The sequence below is a fragment of the Ursus maritimus genome, unplaced genomic scaffold (assembly GCF_017311325.1).
Source record: "Ursus maritimus isolate PB19 unplaced genomic scaffold, ASM1731132v1 scaffold_10, whole genome shotgun sequence".
NCBI classification, from domain to species: domain Eukaryota; kingdom Metazoa; phylum Chordata; class Mammalia; order Carnivora; family Ursidae; genus Ursus; species Ursus maritimus.
In genome coordinates this window covers 19,868,748-19,889,124 of record NW_024423344.1, presented here as the reverse complement: position 1 = coordinate 19,889,124, position 20,377 = coordinate 19,868,748, and the positions used below count along the sequence as shown (strand labels likewise).

At 40.3% G+C, this 20,377-nt stretch overlaps 1 protein-coding gene across 3 annotated transcripts; it reads right to left on the bottom strand.

Moving 5' to 3' along the window:
• Positions 1-3,603: 3,603 nt before the first annotated feature.
• On the bottom strand, positions 3,604-20,273 carry CKAP2 (cytoskeleton associated protein 2). 3 transcript variants are annotated; one of them, XM_040622391.1, is made up of 9 exons: positions 19,007-20,272; positions 17,968-18,049; positions 12,872-12,950; positions 11,893-12,755; positions 11,240-11,444; positions 9,862-10,032; positions 8,057-8,126; positions 6,263-6,503; positions 3,604-5,128 (listed from the first exon to the last, which is right to left on the bottom strand). In XM_040622391.1, the coding sequence occupies exons 1-9, from the start codon at positions 19,074-19,076 to the stop codon at positions 4,873-4,875; spliced, it is 2,037 nt and encodes a 678-aa protein (XP_040478325.1). In that variant the 5' UTR covers positions 19,077-20,272; the 3' UTR covers positions 3,604-4,872. The 3 variants fall into 3 exon arrangements, with proteins under 3 accessions (XP_040478325.1, XP_040478329.1, XP_040478334.1); XM_040622395.1 differs by having other exon boundaries at positions 12,872-12,947; XM_040622400.1 differs by lacking the exon at positions 9,862-10,032 and having other exon boundaries at positions 19,007-20,273.
• Positions 20,274-20,377: the final 104 nt, after the last annotated feature.

The window sequence follows — 20,377 nt, the reverse complement described above, 5'->3', positions numbered from 1 at the left end:
TGCGGGTGAAGAAAGGTTCTCGGGTTGGGCGGGAGGCGCTATTATCGGAGTAGCCGGGCCTACTAAGGGCGCGTTTTCAAACTGTTGCTCCATAGCGCCCTAGAACAATGCCGGTACTATTGAGGGAAAGTGCCTTCCAGCAACAGGAGTTTTGCTTCCAGTTTAAGCGATAAGTTTCTCGGGCTCAGCACTCCCCTTACTAGCTGTGGAACCTTGGGCAAGTGTGGAGAGTGGAACAGTGAGTGGCCCCAGCAGAGATGTCCCCATCTTTCTCCCTGGAAATCGTGGATGTTAGGTTCTGTGGCAAAGGGCTGTTAAGACTGCAGGTGGGATTAAGGTTGCCAACCAGCTAACTCTAAAATACGGAGACGATTGCAATCTCCAGGTGGGCCCAGTGTGATCACCAGGGCACCTCCAAGTGGAAGAGAGAGGCAGAGTGGTGGTCAGAGATTTGAAGATGGAGGACAGGGCCCCCAGCCAAGGAACAAGGGGGCCTTAAGAAGCTGGAAAAGGGGGCGCCTGGGTGGCTCGGTTAAGCGTCTGCCTTTGGCTCAGGTCATGATCCTGGGATGCTGGGGTGGAGCCCAGCGNCTGAACCCTGCATCGAGCTGCCTGCTCAGCAGGAAGTCTGCTTCTCTTTCTGCACCTCTCCCCTCCATCCCCCTCTTGCTCTCTCAATAAATAAAATCTCAAAAATAAATAAATAAATAAATAAATAAATAAATAAATAAATAAATAAATAAAGGCTGGAAAAGGCCAGGAAACGAATTGCCCCCTTGAACTTCCAGAAGAAACACAGTCCTGCTTATATCTTGATTTTAGTCCAGTGAGATCTAATCCAGACCTACAACTTGCAGGAGAGAGTACATTTGTGTTGTTTTCAGCCACTGAGTCTGTGATTTGTTACAGCCCCTCTAGGAAACTCATACAGCAAGGCCTAGTACCTCCCTCCTAGGAGCACTGTGAAAATCAAAATGGGTATATTAGCATATGTTTTAGAACAACTTCTGGTTGTAAGTGTTAAACGAGTCCACCATAACGTGGCAGAGCTAATATGTGATGCTTCTGTAAGTGTAGTGATAAGAGCAGGGTCTCTGGAGTATCATCTTCTTTCTGAATGGTCAACATTTGCAACATCTGCTTTGCTTGGTTTCAACTGAAGAAACAAAAACAGAACTACTATCCATGCCTATGCCTAGAATGCTGCTACAAGCTCATGATTCCATGAACTAACGATCCTGCCCATTAGCCACAGGCACAGACTCCAACCACTTAATATTCACGCAGCATGGGGCAAAAGTCATAAAAACACCCGACTCTTTTTTTCCCCCCCGCCCAATGTCCATAGTCATGAAAAGGTCTTTTTATCTTGTTCCATGAGCGTATTAGGGCTGCCCGAACAAAGTATCACAAACCCAGTGGCTTGAACAACAGAAGTGTGTCCTCGCACGGTTCTAGAGCCTGGAAGTCCAAAATAAGGGTGTCAGCAGGATTCTTGCTGAGACTCAGAACTGGGCCCGTTCTGGGCCTCTCTCTGGGGCTTGTAGACTGCTGTCTCCTGTTTCTTCACATCCTCTTCCCAGTCATGTTGAATTAGGAACCAACCCTAGACCAGTCTGACTTCCTCTTAATTAATTGCATCTGCAGTGGCCCTATTTCCAGATAAGGTCACATTTTGAAGTACCGGGGCTTAAGACTCCAACATATCTTTTTGGGGGTGACACAATTCAACCTACTAACGATCAGCAAGCACAGACTAGTGAGTATGGAGGAGGAAATAGTGAGAATAGATCTCACTCCTTTTCTCTCCAAGCTGTTGCCAAGGTGTGGATCCCAGCGAGGGGAGTTCTGAACTGGGTAGTGATTGGAAGTAAAATATTACTATAGAAAACGTATACAAGGTCCTAGGCACTGTTTTAAGTCAGTCAATACATGTGACATGCTTAAGAGTAGGACTAGATAAGTTTTAGCTATCAACTCATTTTAATCTCCAAAACAACACTAAAGATACAATTATCTCTGAGGCACAAGAGGCTGTTTGCCGCAGGTCCCACAGCTGGTAAGTGGTAGAACTGGAATTAGAACCTGGGCGGTATGACTCAGTCTGACTATCTATCTATCTATCTATCTATCTATCTATTTTGATGTAAAGTTCAATGATTCATTAGTTGCGTATAACACCCAGTGCACCATGCAATACATGCCCTCCTTACTACCCATCACCAGCCTATCCCATTCCTCAGTCTGACTCTTAACCACTATGCTGCAGTGTCAGATGTTGCTTGCAGTGGTAAACAGTGTGAAACGGTGACCGAGTTAAAAAGCTCCCATGTAGTCTTAATGTTACACTGATCTAGGTCAATGAAGAGTTCCTTATTAATAAACTAGAAAAAAGGCAAGTTGAAGAACCATACATGAAGTATGGTGCCATTTATGACCAACAAACCAAAACAAAACCTATAAAAGCCACACATACACACATGTATTTATATGTGTGTAAGTCTGTATATATGTCAAATACACAGAAAAAAAATTGGGGGGGGGTTACTGTACTAATATTAGTAACATTTAAGAAAGGTGGTGTGGTTGCACTAGAAAAATTGTCTTTACCTGTATTTGGATTTAACAAGAACATATTTGGATACACAAGTGATGAGCTATAGAAAACTCCAGGCAGGAGTCTCTTTGCTTTTGTCTGGGTAGTTACTTCATCAGTTTACTGGTGACCTTTGCTCCCCAGCCTTCATATGGTCACCTGGTACCTCATTTTTATGTATTTCAGGTCTAACTACATAGAAAAGACTCAGTCTTGATTCTCAAATACCTATGGGAAGGACTCTGACAGTCCAGATTGGGTCAGGTGCCCATTCTGGCCAATCAACCAGGGGGACAGCCAGAAATTATGACACAAAAATAACAGAGGGGATTATCTCCACTTTACCCCTCAGAAAGATGAGGTTCAACTAACTTCTGCATGGTCACATAGCTTTTAAGGGAAGGTAGGAGCCGAGATTTTGAATGTAGATCTGCTGGACTTCAAAGCTCATGTACCATATATAATATGCTTGGAGATATTTAGCTTGGAACAAACCTAGGTCAGACACTTGATAACTGTACTTAAGCACCTGAGAGGAGAGAGACCTGTGTCTGTAAAGGTTAGCGCTAGGATTATTTAAGGAGACAGATTTTCCCACAGTTGAGGGAGAAGGGGGGAGAAAAAACACTCTATAAAACTTTTCCAAACAGAATGGTTTATCTCAAGTTCCCTCTCGCTGAGGCATTTCAAGCTACTCTATATGGCCAAATGAACCACGTGGTATGCTTATTATAAAGCTGAGTATAGGCCAGCTTGAAGTTTATCTCAAAATGGCATATTTTACACCATTCATACAAAGTATAAAAAAAAAATGAAGGTAAAAATTAAGGTAAATCATTAGATATACTGATAAATTTTTCAAAAGGAAATATACCATCAAACACATATTTAAGTATTAAAAACCCCAAGTCAAATCCAACTATAATGTATTTCAAAAGCAAGGCTCAAATTTATTCACTTTAGTTAAACTGCATTTCATATTTGCTGAAATAAATGTCACTGAAACATCGCCATACAGATATATTTATTTATAAATATTAGGAACACAGTTTATAAAAGAACAAAACTCCTTTCTAGAGCATAAGACAATAGAACAAAGATAGGTGCTATTATACAAATGGAATGAGTGAACATAAGACTGTGATTTTCAAGCACATTTATATTACACACAGTTTTAAAACTCTCGAATCTTTGAAACTGTAGAATTGGTAGAGGATGTATTTAAGTATTAGTTTGGAGACTTATAAAACAATTTTATGGGTGATATTTAATGTGTGGGGAGAAGAAACGGTTTACTGTATATAACAATCATGTTTCAAGGGACATGACTTAACAGTAAAGATTTTATTTTATATTAGTTATATTAGTTATTTTAGAAATACTACCTAAATTAGAATGACATTATATATTCCTTCTCTAATTCCATTCTAATAGTCTACAACTATATCAAATGAAATGAGGAAAGTTAAAGTTTTAACATTTTAGACAGCCAAGTTACGAAAGGAACTAAAGAAACTCAGATTTAAAGTTTCAAATACCCACTGCGTTTGGCACCTTTTCTTTTTTACTACAAAGTATTTCCTCTTAGAAATGGGGCATTTAGATAATTATCATTTGTGGTGACCTCAGCTACAATAAAAAAGAAAGAAGCCAGCAGAGACCACAGACTCACCAGCACTGATGGAAGGCGAGAGTGAAGAGGCCACAAGAGACCACGGCAGCCTGGGTAAGAAGAACTGGGTGGAAAAGCAAGCTAAATCTTCCATGTCTTCACTTCTGAAGGGGGTCACTCTACATTGCAATTACTGACTTTCCTACTGATCCAGAATTAAGGAAAGGCAAAAAAAGTCTGTATTCTGTTTAAAAGCTGGCATGTGTATTATAAATTTTAAGAACATGTAAGTTTTAAGAACATGCAAATATCTAAATTCTACCTAGAACACCTCTTCTGCCACAGCATTACTTATATTTAAGGACTAACAATGTAAGACTATTAAAAGTGAACAAGTCAACATTATGATCAAACCTGTTTATATTCGGGGAACATAGTAAACTACTTGACAAAATCTACCTTTCTTAGAAACTCCCTCTGCTGAGATTGACATGGTAGGATTAGCTTTGTGCTGCACAGAAGGCAATTCCTGCTATAACGTGAACATCAGTAAAAGAGCTTACTGCCGTGAATACTTAGGTACTTGGCCAACACCTAAGAGACATACACAACAAGCAAACAAAAGACCCCAGGAACAATAGAAGCCCTACTCCTCATCATCACTTTATTTCTCTTGTGCTGTTCCCGTCTCTGAGTACATCGGGCATAGTGCTGCATTAGGACGGCATACAAAAGCATCGGTTTCCCCTCCCAATTCTGTTAACTGCTCCAGTGAAGACACACATGGATAATGGTCTTTTAACATATCTGGCAATTTAGAAGTCTTCTCTTGAATACGTCGAGAACGCCTAACTGGTGTCAGAAACTTTAGCTCTTTAAATGTAGTATCTGTGTGGTCAAACTGTATCTTCTTTTTTACACTGAAAAGACACAAAATTATTCCCAGAGTTAAAAAACATTAACATTTTTACTTTGTCCTTTTACACCATTTATCATCATATAGCTTGTAAGTTACAACCATGTGACTGCCTTTTACAAAAAGAGGTACTGAAAGCTCCTTGTGTTAGGAACTTAATTCTTTTCTTTATTTGTTGTCACAGTTTGTACTCAGTAGATTCTTGAATATCTGTACAATTGGCTAATTGCTCAATTCCAAAACCCATTATCAATAACAAACAGACATTAAAGTAAAATGATGTCAAAGTTTTCTTTTACAAAATGGCAATATTTACGGTAAAAACAAAGCTAATACAGTATTTTTTTTTAAAGATTTTATTTATTTATTTGAGAGAGAGAGATGGAGCTAGCATCAGAGGTAGTGAGAGAGAGCACGAGTGGGAAGGAGAGGCCGAAGCAGGCTCCCCGCTGAGTAGGGAGCCCGACGCGGGGCTCAATCCCAGGACCCCGGGATCATGACCTGAGCCAAAGGCAGACGCTTAACCGACTGAGCCCCCGAGGCGTCCCCAAATACAGTATGTATGTATGTATGTATTTATTTTCAAAGATTTTGTTTATTTGACAGAGAGAGACAGCCAGTGAGAGAGGGAACACAAGCAGGGGGCGTGGGAGAGGAAGAAGCAGGCTCCCAGCAGAGGAGCCTGATGTGGGGCTCGATCCCAGAACGCCGGGATCACGCCCTGAGCTGAAGGCAGATGCTTAACGACTGAGCCACCCAGGCGCCCCCCAAATACAGTATTTAAAAGGTGAAGTGTCCAGGGGTGCCTGGGTGGCTCAGGCAGTCGGTTAAGCATCCAACTCTTGATTTCGGCTCAGGTCATGATATGAGGGTTGTGAGATCAAGCCCCGCACAGGGCTCCACACTGGGTGTGGAACCTGCTTAAGATTCTCTCTCTTCCCCCCCTCTGCCCCTTCCCCCCAACTTGTATGCCCCCTCTCTCACAAAAAAAATAAAAAACAAAAAATAAATAAAGATGAGTGTCCCAATGATATTTGTTTGAAACCTTTCTAATTGGAAGCTAAAGATATTTAGATGCCATATTTATTATTCCTAAACAGAAAAGCAAATCACAGCACATTACATTTTGAAAGTTTACCTTTGTAGGTACGGTGTGGTAGACACATTATATTTAATTAAGCAACTTCCCCTGGTTTCTGTACTGGGGGTTTTAACATCATTGGTTGGATCTTTTGCTTTGTCATCTTCCTCTTCTTGAAATACCACGTTTCTAGGTTTCTTTTCCATTTCCGGTCTTCCTGACTCTGGATTAACACCTGTATCTTCACTGTCGACTTCTTGGATACATTCCTTAGTTGCACAGGCCTCAGCATTTTCTCCTATAGAAATACATTCAGAGATTAAGCTGTTGGTCAAAGTTAAAGAGCCAAACCAGAAGACATTAAAGTTATTCATAGTTGGTCAGATTTTCAAAATAGAAGAACCAAACTGCCATCTCCTAACCATGACTTTTCCTAAGCCAATGCTGTGGACAACTACTAACAAATATTCACTATCACCTATGGGTTGGGATTACAGATGTAGATATAAGGATGAAACCATCCCTGTCCTTTAAGTTCACATTCCATGGAAGAGACAAGCTCGAAAATAATTAAAATGAGAAAAATTCTATATAGCTGAGGCAAGAACAAAGGATTATGGGAACCCATAAAATGGAACCACCACCTTTGTTTGAGGGACAGGGAGAGGGCTAAGGAAAGCTTCACAAACGACATCTAGGCTGGGTCTTGAGAAACGAGTACTTGATAAGACCAAGGAAGACAATCTTGGTTATGAAGCTTAGAAGGAAATGACCTCTTAAGATAACATTAATGGGCCAGCATGCTTAGAATATAGAGTGAGGAGCAAGGTGGGAATGCGGGGAGGAGGCGATGAGTTCAGAAAGATAGAAAGGGCTGGATTATAATGAGCTTTACATGCAAGAAGTTGGGTAAAAAAAAAAAAAAAGAACTGGAGAAACAGAGATACAATCAGATTTTACCACTATAAAGGATGGTTTAGAATGGCGAGGAATGAAAAGGAATGACCTGTGATGATAAGAAGACAAACAAGGCTATGGTTGTCTCTAAGCAGGGTGGTAGAGAGGCAGGCATCAGTGAGAAGGAGGGGCCCAATTTACGAGTTATTTCTAAGTTGGGACTTAACAAATGAACGCATGTGCACGTCTGAATGAGTGTGCAGGTATATCGGGGGCATCTCTTCTAACAGTTCTTGCTTAGGCATCTTCGATGGCAGAGGAGTTTCTTTTCTTTTTGTTTTTGGGAGGAAGAGATGATGGTATGGGGAAGCAATGAGGGAAGACAATGAATTCAAAATAAAACATGCTCAATGTGAAATACTTGAGACATCTTGATAAATCCAGCAAGCTGAAAAGACCTCTAGATTTGACTATTAGGCAATTATTAGAGATTTGTACCAAGAGATGTTTCAGTTATAGGATATATCTGAGTCTAGAAAATGTTTACATTTCATAATGTAAATGACAGCTAATGAATCTCTTCCCACATCTACTATCCTCAGCAAAGAGAATTCTTGAATGAGCTTCTCTAGACCATAGAACAGATGATAGAATGAAACAGATAAAATTTTAGAGATCATCTAATCAAACTGCCTCATTTTTAACACAGGGAATTAAGGCCTAGAGAGATAAGGTAACTTTCACAAACACTCAATGATAAACTTGGGTTTTGAACCAGACATCCTAATTAAAAATTTTTACATTACATAAGACCACTGAATCTCAGAGGTATGTCCACAGATGTAAGAGGAGAGAAACATCCTACAAATTTAAAAAGCTTAAAAAGATAAAAGAAAAATAATTCAAAGAAATCTAATAAAATCACAATTCACTTGAAGAAAAGTAAAAACTTACCATATTTCACTTTTTCTTGACCCTTCATTGTTAGAATGTCTGCAATTGCATGTCGCATCTCTTCGATAGGCTTAATTTTTTTTAATGAAGAAAATACAAGTTTTATATTCTTAGATATTAACTAGGTTGTTCAAGTCAAAATTATTTAAAACAGTGATTATTCTTCACACTTTAAAACAAGGCAGTGGTTCTTACATCATGTTTTTTTCTCAGAATACTTATTTTGACACGTGAATTTTTGAAAATGACTCTTTCCAATTTATAGCATAAAAATGAACAGAAGGGGTAGAATTATCAGATTAAAATTTTTCCCCACAATTTTTCTTAAGCCTCTGGTAACTCTTAACTGCTTGTCTGATATAAACAAAATTAATGGATAAGTAGCAAACTAACATTAATATCTATTAAAGAGCTGATAATATAAATGTACAGTGAATTTAATATAAAGTTTACTCCTTTTCTCCTACATTCAAGTCCATGGTTACATATTTTTTTCACATGCTATTAAGTGCATCTCTGAATAGCTCAAGATTTACCAACCTAACGTTTCCTTCATTCAAATTCAACAGTTTACCAAGTGTCCATTATATGCCAGGACATATAAGTACCTACTGTGTTTCTTTGTACTACCACGATTGCTAATGCAACATACTTGAGATAGTATATAAAAGGGAAGTTCTGGCTCATATTCTTAGTTCTAGAACGTAGTCCTGAACTACTCACTCATCCTGCTTTCAATTTTCTTGGCTAATTTTAACTTGTTTTCTACTTTCTGCTCCAGTGTCACAGCTCTCTCTTTACACCCTGCTTTCTATGTGAGCCCTTGTCTCCAGTTATGGATGCTAGCTATTCTGCCCTAAGCTGCCTTAAGTAATGTCCCTTCCGGTTCAATGTAGTGGGAACCTCACACCTCCTTCCAGGTCGGATTCTGTCAAATACAATTACCCTTCAGCAAAGTGTTGTTACACATAATAGCCTTTGAGAGAGTATCTGCTGAACATTTGATTTATGATTCAAGTGCAAGGTCGAGTAGCATCTGTTGGCTTTGCTGTGACTAACGTGAGTAGACCTTTCTTAAAGAAAGGTTAAAGAAAAGAATGTTTTAAAACTCTCTCTGTAAATAATCTTCAAAATGCATTTTTGGGAAACTTGGTTAAAAGGAAATGCATTTTAGAAACATTTGACCATAAAAACAAAAAACCCAGCCGAACTGAAAAACCTAGAGATACAATTTATTCTATACTCAGAGCCTTTTATAGGAAGAGGGGAGAGGTGTGGTATCAAACCACTATGGCACTAATATGTTAGGGAAACTAGTTTACTGCCATTTTCTATGTGTGGGCAGGACCAAACATACGGCATAAAAATGTGAGAACATTTAAGAAATGCTCAAGTGAAAGACTTCTTTCACAAAGCCACAGGACCTGCTAACATTTTAAAAGTTAATTTAATTCTACTTGTTTTATATTCATTAAATAAATTTTAATATTAAAAATTCAATTTCCCAGATTTCTTAACTAGGAAATGTGCAAAATGACGTTATGCTAAAATATTTCTCACAGCAAGTTTCTTTAATGTACATTTCAGTGTATATCCATCTTCTAAGGTCTGATTATCACTAGCTCATGAGCAAGTTTTAGAAGGCTGAGAAACAGCTTTTATGGTATATGATTGTTGTGGCCTTTAAACATTCATTACTACTACATACGTAACCACAATTTTATCAGGTTATGTTGTGATGTGCTTCAAAATAACTCTGAATCCTTTACACTGTATTAGTAAAGATCAGTAAGTTTTAATCGTACCTGAGCCCCTGCCAGGATAGCTTTCTCATAGATTGTGATAATATTTTCAATAGGACTTGTGAGTGGTTCAATACGTGCAAGGCATATCCAATATTTAACAAGTTTTTTGGCATCTGGAATATTTTTAATCAGGTCATTCAGTATCACCAATATTTCTTCTTTTGGGCACCCCTAAAATAGCAAGAAGTGAAGTGAGTGATATCCTTTAGCCTCTAAACGATGAACAATTAAGGAAGTGTACTATAATCAAGATCAATGATGAGAGAAAAAGTTGATAGAAAATTATTCATAAAAATATTCAGTGTTCTCTTCCTTACTCCAAACTCATTCTGAATGGCTAGCAAGAAGCCATGGGTACAAAGCATGGAAACAATGAAATACTAGTTGAGAAAAATATTAGTCAAAAATGACTGTCACTTCACTTGGTCATGATGATTATCCTTTTATATATATTATGCGATTCAATACTTGATTTAGAATTTTTGCAACTACCAAATGTTTATAAGGGGGAATAGCTTGCAGGTTTTTAAAAACAGTCTTTGTCAGGTCTTGATATTAGGGTTAAAATGAATGTGTAATGGTTGATATAAGTAAGAGCTAGGGTAGGGCAGAGAACGTCCACAGTATCAGTGACAAACCCCAGCTGAGCAGAAGTAAGAATATAATCAGGGAAACTCCAATCCTAATTTTCACTGGTCTTCAAAATCCCAGAAAGCTTAAAGACACTCATGAAGACCAGATTAAGGTCTGAAATCATACTCCACATAGTCAGTCTTGCTATGGATCTTAGACGGCATGGGTGATCAAATCAAGATTAAAAAGTAGTCAGAAAATAAAGGAAATATTCTGGAGTTATTATACTCTGTAGGACTTTGGTCCAAATAGTGAAATGCTACAATAAGTTTAAGACCATGATGATGTTTGTTTCGATTAATGGAATTTTGTTTGCAAATATTTTAGTTAACTTGAATTTAATCTGAGGTAATGACTCACTAATATATGTTGTTAGTCTTCAGTAATATATGTAATGAGTAGAAAAAAATAATGTGTGAATATGCTGAAGGAATGTAAAAAATAGAAGTATCAGAGTGACTATCCACCCCAGCCCATTCTATATACACATCTTAAAGGAATACAATATTTATAAGTAAAAAAAGAAATTCAAGTAAAAAACCTAATTATCCCTTTGATATATTTATATGACCTCAAAGCAAATGCCGTCCATTACAGGCTAAAGAGAATCTCACAATTAACATTACGTCTACATAACATCACTAACACATTACGTGGTCAAAAGAATGACAAGGTAATTTAGTAAGAGAATATTTATAAGAGAATTTACAAACTATAAAGTACTGCACAAATATAAGGACCGTACCTCATTAATCAGGTTTAGGCATTCGGAAAATGTCTTGTTTACTTTTTCAGTAAATAATCTTTGTTCATCTTCCTCTACCATGGTTGTCCAAAAGGACCCGACTGAGTTTTCGTTTTGCCCTCCAGGCTCAGGCTGGGTAACCGCTGAGCCGGGAGGCCTTTTCAGCACGTTTCTTTTGCCAGCTTTCCACTCACTCAGACGAGCTCTAGAGTTAGAAGCAGGATATAAGCATTACTGTGATACTGATGACAGAATTCCGTCCGACAGAGAAGTTAAAAAATAACTCAGGTCTTTAAGTAGTTCCACACCCGTGGCCCACACGTAGGTTCACAGGTTCGAAGAAAAAGAAATACTGAACATATCAACGTTCGTTACATGCACCAGCACCCCAAGATTGTGTTTTTAAATGGAGAGGTTATACGATATTTCCCGATTGTACTAAGCACTGTGACTCAGATTACATTACAACGACCTAATGAAACATACTCAAGCATAATAACTTAGGTCTCACTGTTCCACAGCATCAGTTGGGTTCAGTTGGTCTGAATACGACAGACGAGGATCCCCACACACACACACTCAGGGAGACGCTAAGCCAAATTCACAAGTGGTATTCTACCGAAAATTAAGCCCCCAAAATTACATCTACTTACTTTCTCTCTTCTGCTGTTTCTTTGGGCTGAGCTGATCTATCAATAGTTGTTTTTGCTATAGTGTGTCTGCGAGGGTCACTGCTTTTTGATTTCTCTATCAGTCTGGTGTTAGAAGACGCAGCAGGCCTGGCTACAATTTCAGAGGTCAGGCTTCTCGACAGTGTCTTCTTTCTCGCTCCATCCTGAGAACTGGTTTTGGCACTAGAGGAAACCGCGTTTGATTGCAGTAATTCTTTCTCCCGAGGTCCTTTCCGGATTGTAACATTGGCCGTGGTTCTCCCGATGCCTTGTTTCACAGCGCCCTGAGCACTGTCGCGGTGGCTTCTGATAGGAGGCCGCACCAGCTGTCTGTCCTGAGATGCGGTGCCCCCAAGTCTAGTGGTGGTCACCACGTTTGGGGCTCTATCACTTCTCACTGTCGCACTGTGGGTATCTGCGGGCGGAGGCTCTGGGGCTTTAGGGACAGCAGCTGACGGTTTCTTCGTTGTTGCAGAACGCTCATCTCTGACTGGGAGGGGCTTTCTAAATGAATTAATCTTAGACTGAACAATCTGGCCACGGTAGGACCCAAGCACAAGCTTCTTGGACGTGTTAGCATCTTGCTTTGGTTTTTCTGTGGATATTTGTTTCTTTTTATTGTTGTTTTTAAGATGAAACACTTGGCTTAATGTCATGTGTTGACTTGGAGGGTCATCTTTAATTGGTACGGACTGTCCCATTTGATTATTATCCTCAAAATTATGTGTGTCGATTGCTACTGTTGAATTGGTTGATTCATTAGAAGGTCTTAAAGGAATACAATTTTTTCCCATTGTTATATGATTTTTGTTCCCAGGAGGTCTACTGACATTTTCTTTACCAGCCTAAAAGAGTGATTTAAGACAAATCAGTATTTCAGAACTCATTTCTATAAGAGTTTAGGTAGGGGAAAGGGGGGTGGGGAAAGGGACAGTTTAGGAGGGCTATGTCCGTATCTTACCATTTTTGCTTTAAATTTCAGAACTTTTGTCTCTTCGCGGACCTGGCCCTCAGAATTCATCACTTTCTGGTCTCTACTACTTTAAAAAATAAAAAATGAAAAAAAAGTTTAACCATGTATCAAGGAAGTTTTCTCTTTGCGGGGAGGAATGGGAGAATATTCACAATCATCTGACTTTGTAATTTTAAATTGAGGCTAGAATGGAGCTGAGAGTTATTTGTCCTTTGTCTTTATTATAGGGTGACTGAACAGTGTAAACAAGATAGCTGAGGAATTTAGAGATATTTTCTTAAAAATCTTAACACCCTCCCCACATAGAATCTGTAAACACCTGCTAATCTCATTCCAAACCATTCTTCCTAGTCACTCAAACAAGTCCTCAAAATCTTTATTAAGCAACATTTTTTTGGGTTAGTTTTAAGTACTCAGTAAAGGACTTATATCAAAAAAAATTTAAATATAGCCCCTCTTCAAATAAATGGTTTGGGGAAATCTGGATAACCACAAGCAAAAGAATGAAACTGGACTAATTTCTTACACCATACACAAAAGTAAACTCAAAATGCATTAAAACCTAAATATAAGACCTGAAACCATAAAACTCCTGAAAGGAAACAGAGGCAGTCAACTCCTGGCCATCAGCCATTCTTCTTTCTTTCAACACTTTCTTCACATGCTACTGACCACCGGCTCTTCTCCTTTTCCTCCTACCTTTGTGGTCAACTTCTATTAAGTCTGTCTCTCTTCTTCCTAACCTCTGAGCTAGGGCTCAAAGCTGCATTTCCGTTTTAAATTTTGGGGGGGCACCTGGGTGGCTCAGTTGGTTAAGCATCTGCCTTCAGCTCAGGTCATGATCCCAGGGTCTTGGGATAGAGCCCCCATGTCGGGCTCTCTGCTCAGTGGGGAGTCTGCTTCTCCCTCTGCCCCACCCCCCAACCCCCCCAGCTTATGCTCTCTCTCTTGCTCACTCTCTCTCTCAAATAAATAAATAAAATCTCTAAAAAAAAATAAATAAATTTTTCATTTTTCTTCTGGCTTTTTATTTTAGTTTTATACTTCTCAGGGTCTCCTCCTTGTCTGTCTGTGCTAACAGAATCCTAGTACTTAGTCTTACAATCGCTGACCTTTTTAACTGCTAGCTAAAAAACATTTCAGGATAAGGAGAATCCACCTTATTCACCTGTCCAGGATGGAGAGTTATATGAAAATAAGTTCTGTTCCATTCTGTCTTGTTATGATAAAACTGCCCTCACAAGGTTCCTAAGCATAGGTACCTTAAAATACCCACACTAGAGACTGTAAAATAGAAGGATATAATCTTGAAAAGCTGCAACTCTGATTGTTTATTTAACAATTTCTTGCTCAAGTAACAATATTTAAGTTGACATGTGTTTTCTGAAAGGAATAAATATAGTACTTGTGAGATTTCTTGGTAAAGCCAGAAGAATTTCAGAATTTTCTTTTCTTCCCATTGTGTATAAGAGTATTATAAATCTTCTCAAACTCAATACACGAGAAACAAATAAACAAATCATAAAATGGGCAGAAGATATGAACAGACACTTTTCCAATGATGACATACAAATGGCTAACAGACACATGAAAAAAATGTTCAAAATCATTAGCCATCAGGGAAATTCAAATCAAAACCACACTAAGATACCACCTTACGCCAGTTAGAATGGCAAAAATTGACAAGGCAAGAAACAACAATTGCTGGAGAGGATGTGGAGAAAGGGGATCCCTCTGACACTGTTGGTGGGAATGCAAATTGGTACAGCCGCTCTGGAAAACAGTGTGGAGGTCCCTTAAAAAGTTAAAAATTGAGCTACCCTATGACCCAGCCATTGCACTACTGGGTATTTACCCCAAAGATACAGACGTAGTGAAGGGAAGGGCCATATGCACCCCAATGTTCATAGCAGCATTGTCCACAATAGCTAAATCGTGGAAGGAACCGAGATGCCCTTCAACAGATGACTGGATTAAGAAGTTGTGGTCCATATATACAATGGAATATTACTCAGCTATCAGAAAGAACGAGTTCTCAACATTTGCTGCAACATGGACGGCACTGGAGGAGATAATGCTAAGTGAAATAAGTCAAGCAGAGAAAGACAATTATCATACGATTTCTCTCATCTATGGAACATAAGAACTGGGAAGATCGGTAGGGGAAGAAAGGGATAAAGAAAGGGGGGGTAATCAGAAGGGGGAATGAAGCATGAGAGACTATGGACTATGAGAAACAAACTGAGGGCCTCAGAGGGGAGGCGGGTGGGGGAATGGAATAGGCTGGTGATGGGTAGTAAGGAGGGCACGTATTGCATGGTGCACTGGGTGTTATACGCAACTAATGAATCATCGAACTTTGCATCAGAAACCAGGGATGTACTGTATGGTGACTAACATAATATAATAAAAAAACATCACAATTAAAAAAAAAAAGAGTATTATAAATCCCATGGCCCAGTTGAATTCCTTGTTTAAATAAGTAGTTGAGAGTCATTCTCTTTACTCACTCTCTAGTAATCTTATCCCACCTCAAAGTTTTAAATAAATACCATCTACAAACTGATAATTCCCAAGTTTAAATCTCTGGTCCCAATCTCAACCCAGCCCTTTAGACACGTAACTATTTGGCATTTCCACTTGGATGTCCTGTTGGTACCTCGAACTTAGCATGGCCAAATCAAAGCTCCTGATTCTCCCATGCCTCCCTCAGTCTTCCCCATCTCGATATATGGTATCACTATCCTCTCAATTATTCAAATTAAAAATCTGGGATCATCTTTCTGTTTTAAATGAAAAAATGTGGGATTTGTAAAAGAAAATGCAAAGCATTTAAAGTAACCTATTAATGTAAAGTTAAAAAGAATTTTTAAAATTTGGAAATAATGCCAAACTTACATAAAGTTGCAAAATTATATATAGTTCAAAGAATATTCATATACTGTTTACACAGATCTGCACAGTGTTAAACTTTTATTCCATTTGCATTATCATTTGCATTGTTTCTGAACATGTGTATGTGTGGAGCACGTGCAATTTTTTCTACCTGAATCTCTGAAGTCAAGATATATACACGATTACCTTTAAACCCTAAATGCTTCTGTGTTTATTTCCTAAAAATAGTGACTTTCTCTTACATAACCATAGTAGTTATCAAACCTCTAAATTCAACTTGATATGCCCCTTAATTTACTGTTTATGTTCTAGTTGAAAACCAACCTAATAATGTCTTGTCTAACATTTCCCCCTCCACGGTAGGATATAGTATTAACAGTCAGGTATCGGATTGAGTGGTAGCTCTTCATCTGGAACATTCAGGGTCATTCTTTCTTTCATGTCCCATCCATACCTAATCCATCACCAAGTCTATCATCTCTGCCTCCTAACTATAAGCACCATCTGACCACTTGCAACCACGAGGAAGGGTATGAAGCATTTACAAAGACAAAACACAGCAATAACTGTGTGGAGAAACTACAGAAACCAGAAGTAAGAGTAACTCAAGAACCAGTGCTCTGTGTGTAAAGCCACTGAGAGATCATGAAATACTAGCTACTGCTTATTGGGCTCTCTCTATATACCAGGCATAACACGATGCATTCATTATCTCATCTGATCCCCAAGAAACACACATTATTATCCCATTTCAATATAAGTAAATGGACTCAAAGAAGCCATGTAACTCCCTTGAGGTTACACAGTTGTAGTGGCAGACTTAGAGAGTCCAGCCCTTATCACTCGAAAGCCAATGCTCTTAGAAAGCCAGAAAGAGGGGCGCCTGGGTGGCACAGCGGTTGAGCGTCTGCCTTCGGCTCAGGGCGTGATCCCGGCGTTATGGGATCGAGCCCCACATCAGGCTCCTTCGCTGTGAGCCTGCTTCTTCCTCTCCCACTCCCCCTGCTTGTGTTCCCTCTCTAGCAGGCTGTCTCTATCCTGTCGAATAAATAAATAAAATCTTTAAAAAAATAAAAATAAAAAATAAAGTTTTAACAAAATAACACCAAGGGTTGAGACTAAAACAAATGATCTCTAAACATTTAGGGAGGGCCACCTCCTGAAGAATAACCATCCATGCCTCACCCCCTCTCTCCCCCTCTCTCTCTCTCACACACACACACAGTAAAAACCTTGCTAAATTAAGACTGACCTTTGTAGCACTGCATAAACCATAAGTCAATATTTTGATATATACAAACACTTCGCTTTAAAATTAATTATTTCATCTTAGAGTGTGATTTAATTTACACAGGAAACAATGCTGAGCTATCCAAGAAGGTACAGTTACTGAGCACTTGAAACGTGGCTAGTCCAAATTGATGTGTGAAAGTGTAAAATACATACCAAGATTTTGAAAACTCAGTACCAAAAAAGGATGCAAAATAGCTCAATAACTTTTAAGAATTACATGTTGAAATTATAACATGGGATATATGGATTAAATGTTATTACAATTCATCTTTTAAAAAGTCTTTTCAGGGGGCACCTGGGTGGCTCAGTCGGTTAAGCTCAGGTCATTATCTCAGGGTCCTGCGATTGAGCCCCACCACAGGCCCTGAGCTCAGCAGGGAGTCTGCATGTCCCTCTTCCTCTGCCCATCCCCTGCTCATGCTCTTTCTCTCAAATAAATAAATAATATATTTAAAAATATATATAAATAATTACATCAAAAACTAATGATGTACTATATGTTCGCTAATTGAACATAATAAAAAATATATGTATATATGTATGTGAGTGTATATATATGTATATACATATAAATAAAAAGACTTCTCAAATGTGGCTGCTAGAAATTTTTTTTAAAGATTTATTTATTTAAGAGATAGAAAGAGCCAGCTGGGGGAAGGGCACAGGGAGAGGAAGACAAGCAGATGCCGCCTTGAGAGGGGAGCTGGAAGTGGGGATCAATCCCAGGACCCTGAGATCCGACCTGAGCCAAAATCAAGAGTGGGTTGCTTAACCCACTGAGCCACCCAGACACCCTGAAAATTTTAAATTACAGTACAATTGTGGCTCCCATTACATTTTTATTAGACAGTTCTGATATAATTCGACAGATCTGAAATGAGAAAATTTGACCTCACCTGGGTATGTGATTTTCCTGCTTGTATGCAAAAAAAGTTTTTCTTTTTAAGATATGTTCCTTCAGTTTTTGTCTTCTTTGCTCTAAACAACAAAAAAGCAACAAGTCAACATTTGTTACAACAATAACAGCAAATAAATATTCATTAAATGAACATCGTACTTCGAAAAATGTTCTACTAGAGATCAGATCTGATATACAACAGAAAATTTCCCAATTCAGTATTGCCTTTGAAAAATAGTCCCATTTTTAAGAGATCATTACCATAAAAGGTCCCCACAATCACTGCACAAGAATCACATTCTCTCTTGTCTGAAAGTGAAAAATCTGGAGAACATCATTTTCAACATACGGTTACTGAAAGCCAAGCTTTAAGAAACTAAATAGCAGAGTCGAGACACTAGACTCCAAGTTCTAATTTACCAGAACTGGGTCGGGTGTGAGTTTCTTCCATTGCATTTCCATGTCCAGGACAAAGAAATAATATTTCTGAAGACCCAGCCAACCCTGAATTTACGTAAAGTCGATTGTGTTAAATTTGAAGCATCAGAGACAACCCCACCTCTCCCAAAAATTCGCTCTCCACTCAGGAGGCGGGAGCGCCCTGCGCAAGCGCAGTCGGCACTCGAACGGGGCGCGGCCCCGCCCCCCGCAGGTCCCGAGTCCCCAAACCCGCGGGGCGGGCAGGAGTGCCGCGCACCCTCCCTCGCTAAACGGACTCCACCGCAGGCGTGTCTCCGCCACCCGTGAGTCACGCCCGGCCAGTAACGACCGCACGTGAGGCACTCAGCCCCGCACACTAACACCACGGACCGGGCGCCGCTCTGGTTGTCCATTTCGCTAATGCCGAGGATGTGGCTGAGAGAAGCCGAGCGATCTGCCCAGGGATCTCACCCAACTGGTCAGGGCTGAAGCTGGTCGGCGGACTCGAGGCCCTGGTCGATGAGTCCGAGCCACCCCCTCCCCCACGGTCGCCCCCCGTCCCCTCGAGCAAACGAGGCGCCCGCGGGTCGCGCCGCTCCCGCCACCGCGGCCCTCACCTCTGAACGCGGGCTGAGTCCTCTGGCTCGGGGGCAGCTGCAGGTCCTGGGGCACGGCTGGGGTGCTCATGGCTGCTACCAGAGGGGGATGCCTCTCGTCTCTGACAGTGAGGGACTGCGCAAGCCAAGGCCGCGGCACACTGAACACGCCGCCGGCTGGGCTGTAGAAGGCGCGGCGTGAATTGAATGAGCCAATGGGCGCCGAGGGGCGGAGCCTGGGCTTCGGGGGAGGGTTGTGCGTCTGCCAGTTTCAGTTAGGGCGGCTCCCCTGAGTCCCCAGGCTGGCCAACCTGGTCAGCTGGTTCAATGTTGGGCTTGCGACCTGGGGGGAGTGGGCCTGCCAAGTCCCTGCTGTGTGGCAGATAGGACTAGTCTTTGGACGCTCACAGTGAGTAGAGGAAGGCAGACTAGAAAAGTGCCGTTTGGCTGCGCTTTTTAAACCAGGGCGTGTTCTCTGAGGAGGCTGTAAGCATCGACTGCTGGACCGAAAGCAGGTGTATTTCCCTTCCCCCAACATGACTTCATAGCCATATGACAGCTAGGAAGAGGGACTCTCGGACTGCTGACAACGCTGACTCCTCCTTTGGCGGTCCATCCTGTTTGTGCCCACGCAATGACTTCCCTCCGGATTCGTGTTCCAGGCCCCCTGGAGGTTAACGTACGCCCAGACCGGAATGCAGGAAGGTTTGCTCTGATCGTCCCTAAAGTGGCACTCAGAAGGAGCCACTTTAGGTAACTGTTTGAGCCGGGTTTTAAGCATGGACACCGATAGAAGGATACAATTTTTATATCTTCTGCACAGGTCTGAGAGCCTCCAGAGCTGGCTCTCAATGGTCAATTCTTCCCGTATTTCTCTGCTTTTTTCCTAAAGGCATCTTATGGTAGCGTCTTGCTAATGAGGAAGTTACTTTGGGATATTCTGTTGTTTTTTTCTTGCTGAAACGTCAGGTGTAACGTTGTGTAACTTTGCCTGCACTCGAGGCCAATTCTGGGAGAACCAAGAGCCAAACAGCACCGATCACCGGTCCTAAGACAACACTGCTGTTTGCATATTACTGTTAATATTGTCGGTGACCTACTACAGTTTCATCGGACAGGCTGGGTAACCAGAGATTCCCATTAAGTGACAGAGAACAGTTTAACAAAATAGAACAGTAAAAAAAAAAAAAAAAGTGACTCAAGAACATCCAAGTCATTATGCTAAGTGAAAGCCAGCCACAAAAGGTCACACATATGGTATGATTCCATATGAAATACCTATAATAGATAAATCCACAGAGAAATGACACAGAGTGGTGGTTGCCAGGGGCTATGGGTAGGGGGAATGGGGAGAGACCAAAGAGCTATTCACTTTAAAAGGATGAATTTTAT

What these genes read in the sequence shown, in the direction of transcription:
- CKAP2 (XM_040622391.1), bottom strand. Translation starts at nt 19,076, where the DNA reads ATGAGCACCCCAGCCGTGCCCCAGGACCTGCAGCTGCCCCCGAGCCAG. An exon ending in TCAAGAAAAAGTGAAATATG is followed by an intron (nt 6,504 to 8,056) that starts GTAAGTTTTTAC and finishes GTATTTCTATAG; the next exon opens with GAGAAAATGCTGAGGCCTGT. An exon ending in ACCACACCGTACCTACAAAG is followed by an intron (nt 5,129 to 6,262) that starts GTAAACTTTCAA and finishes GTGTCTTTTCAG; the next exon opens with TGTAAAAAAGAAGATACAGT.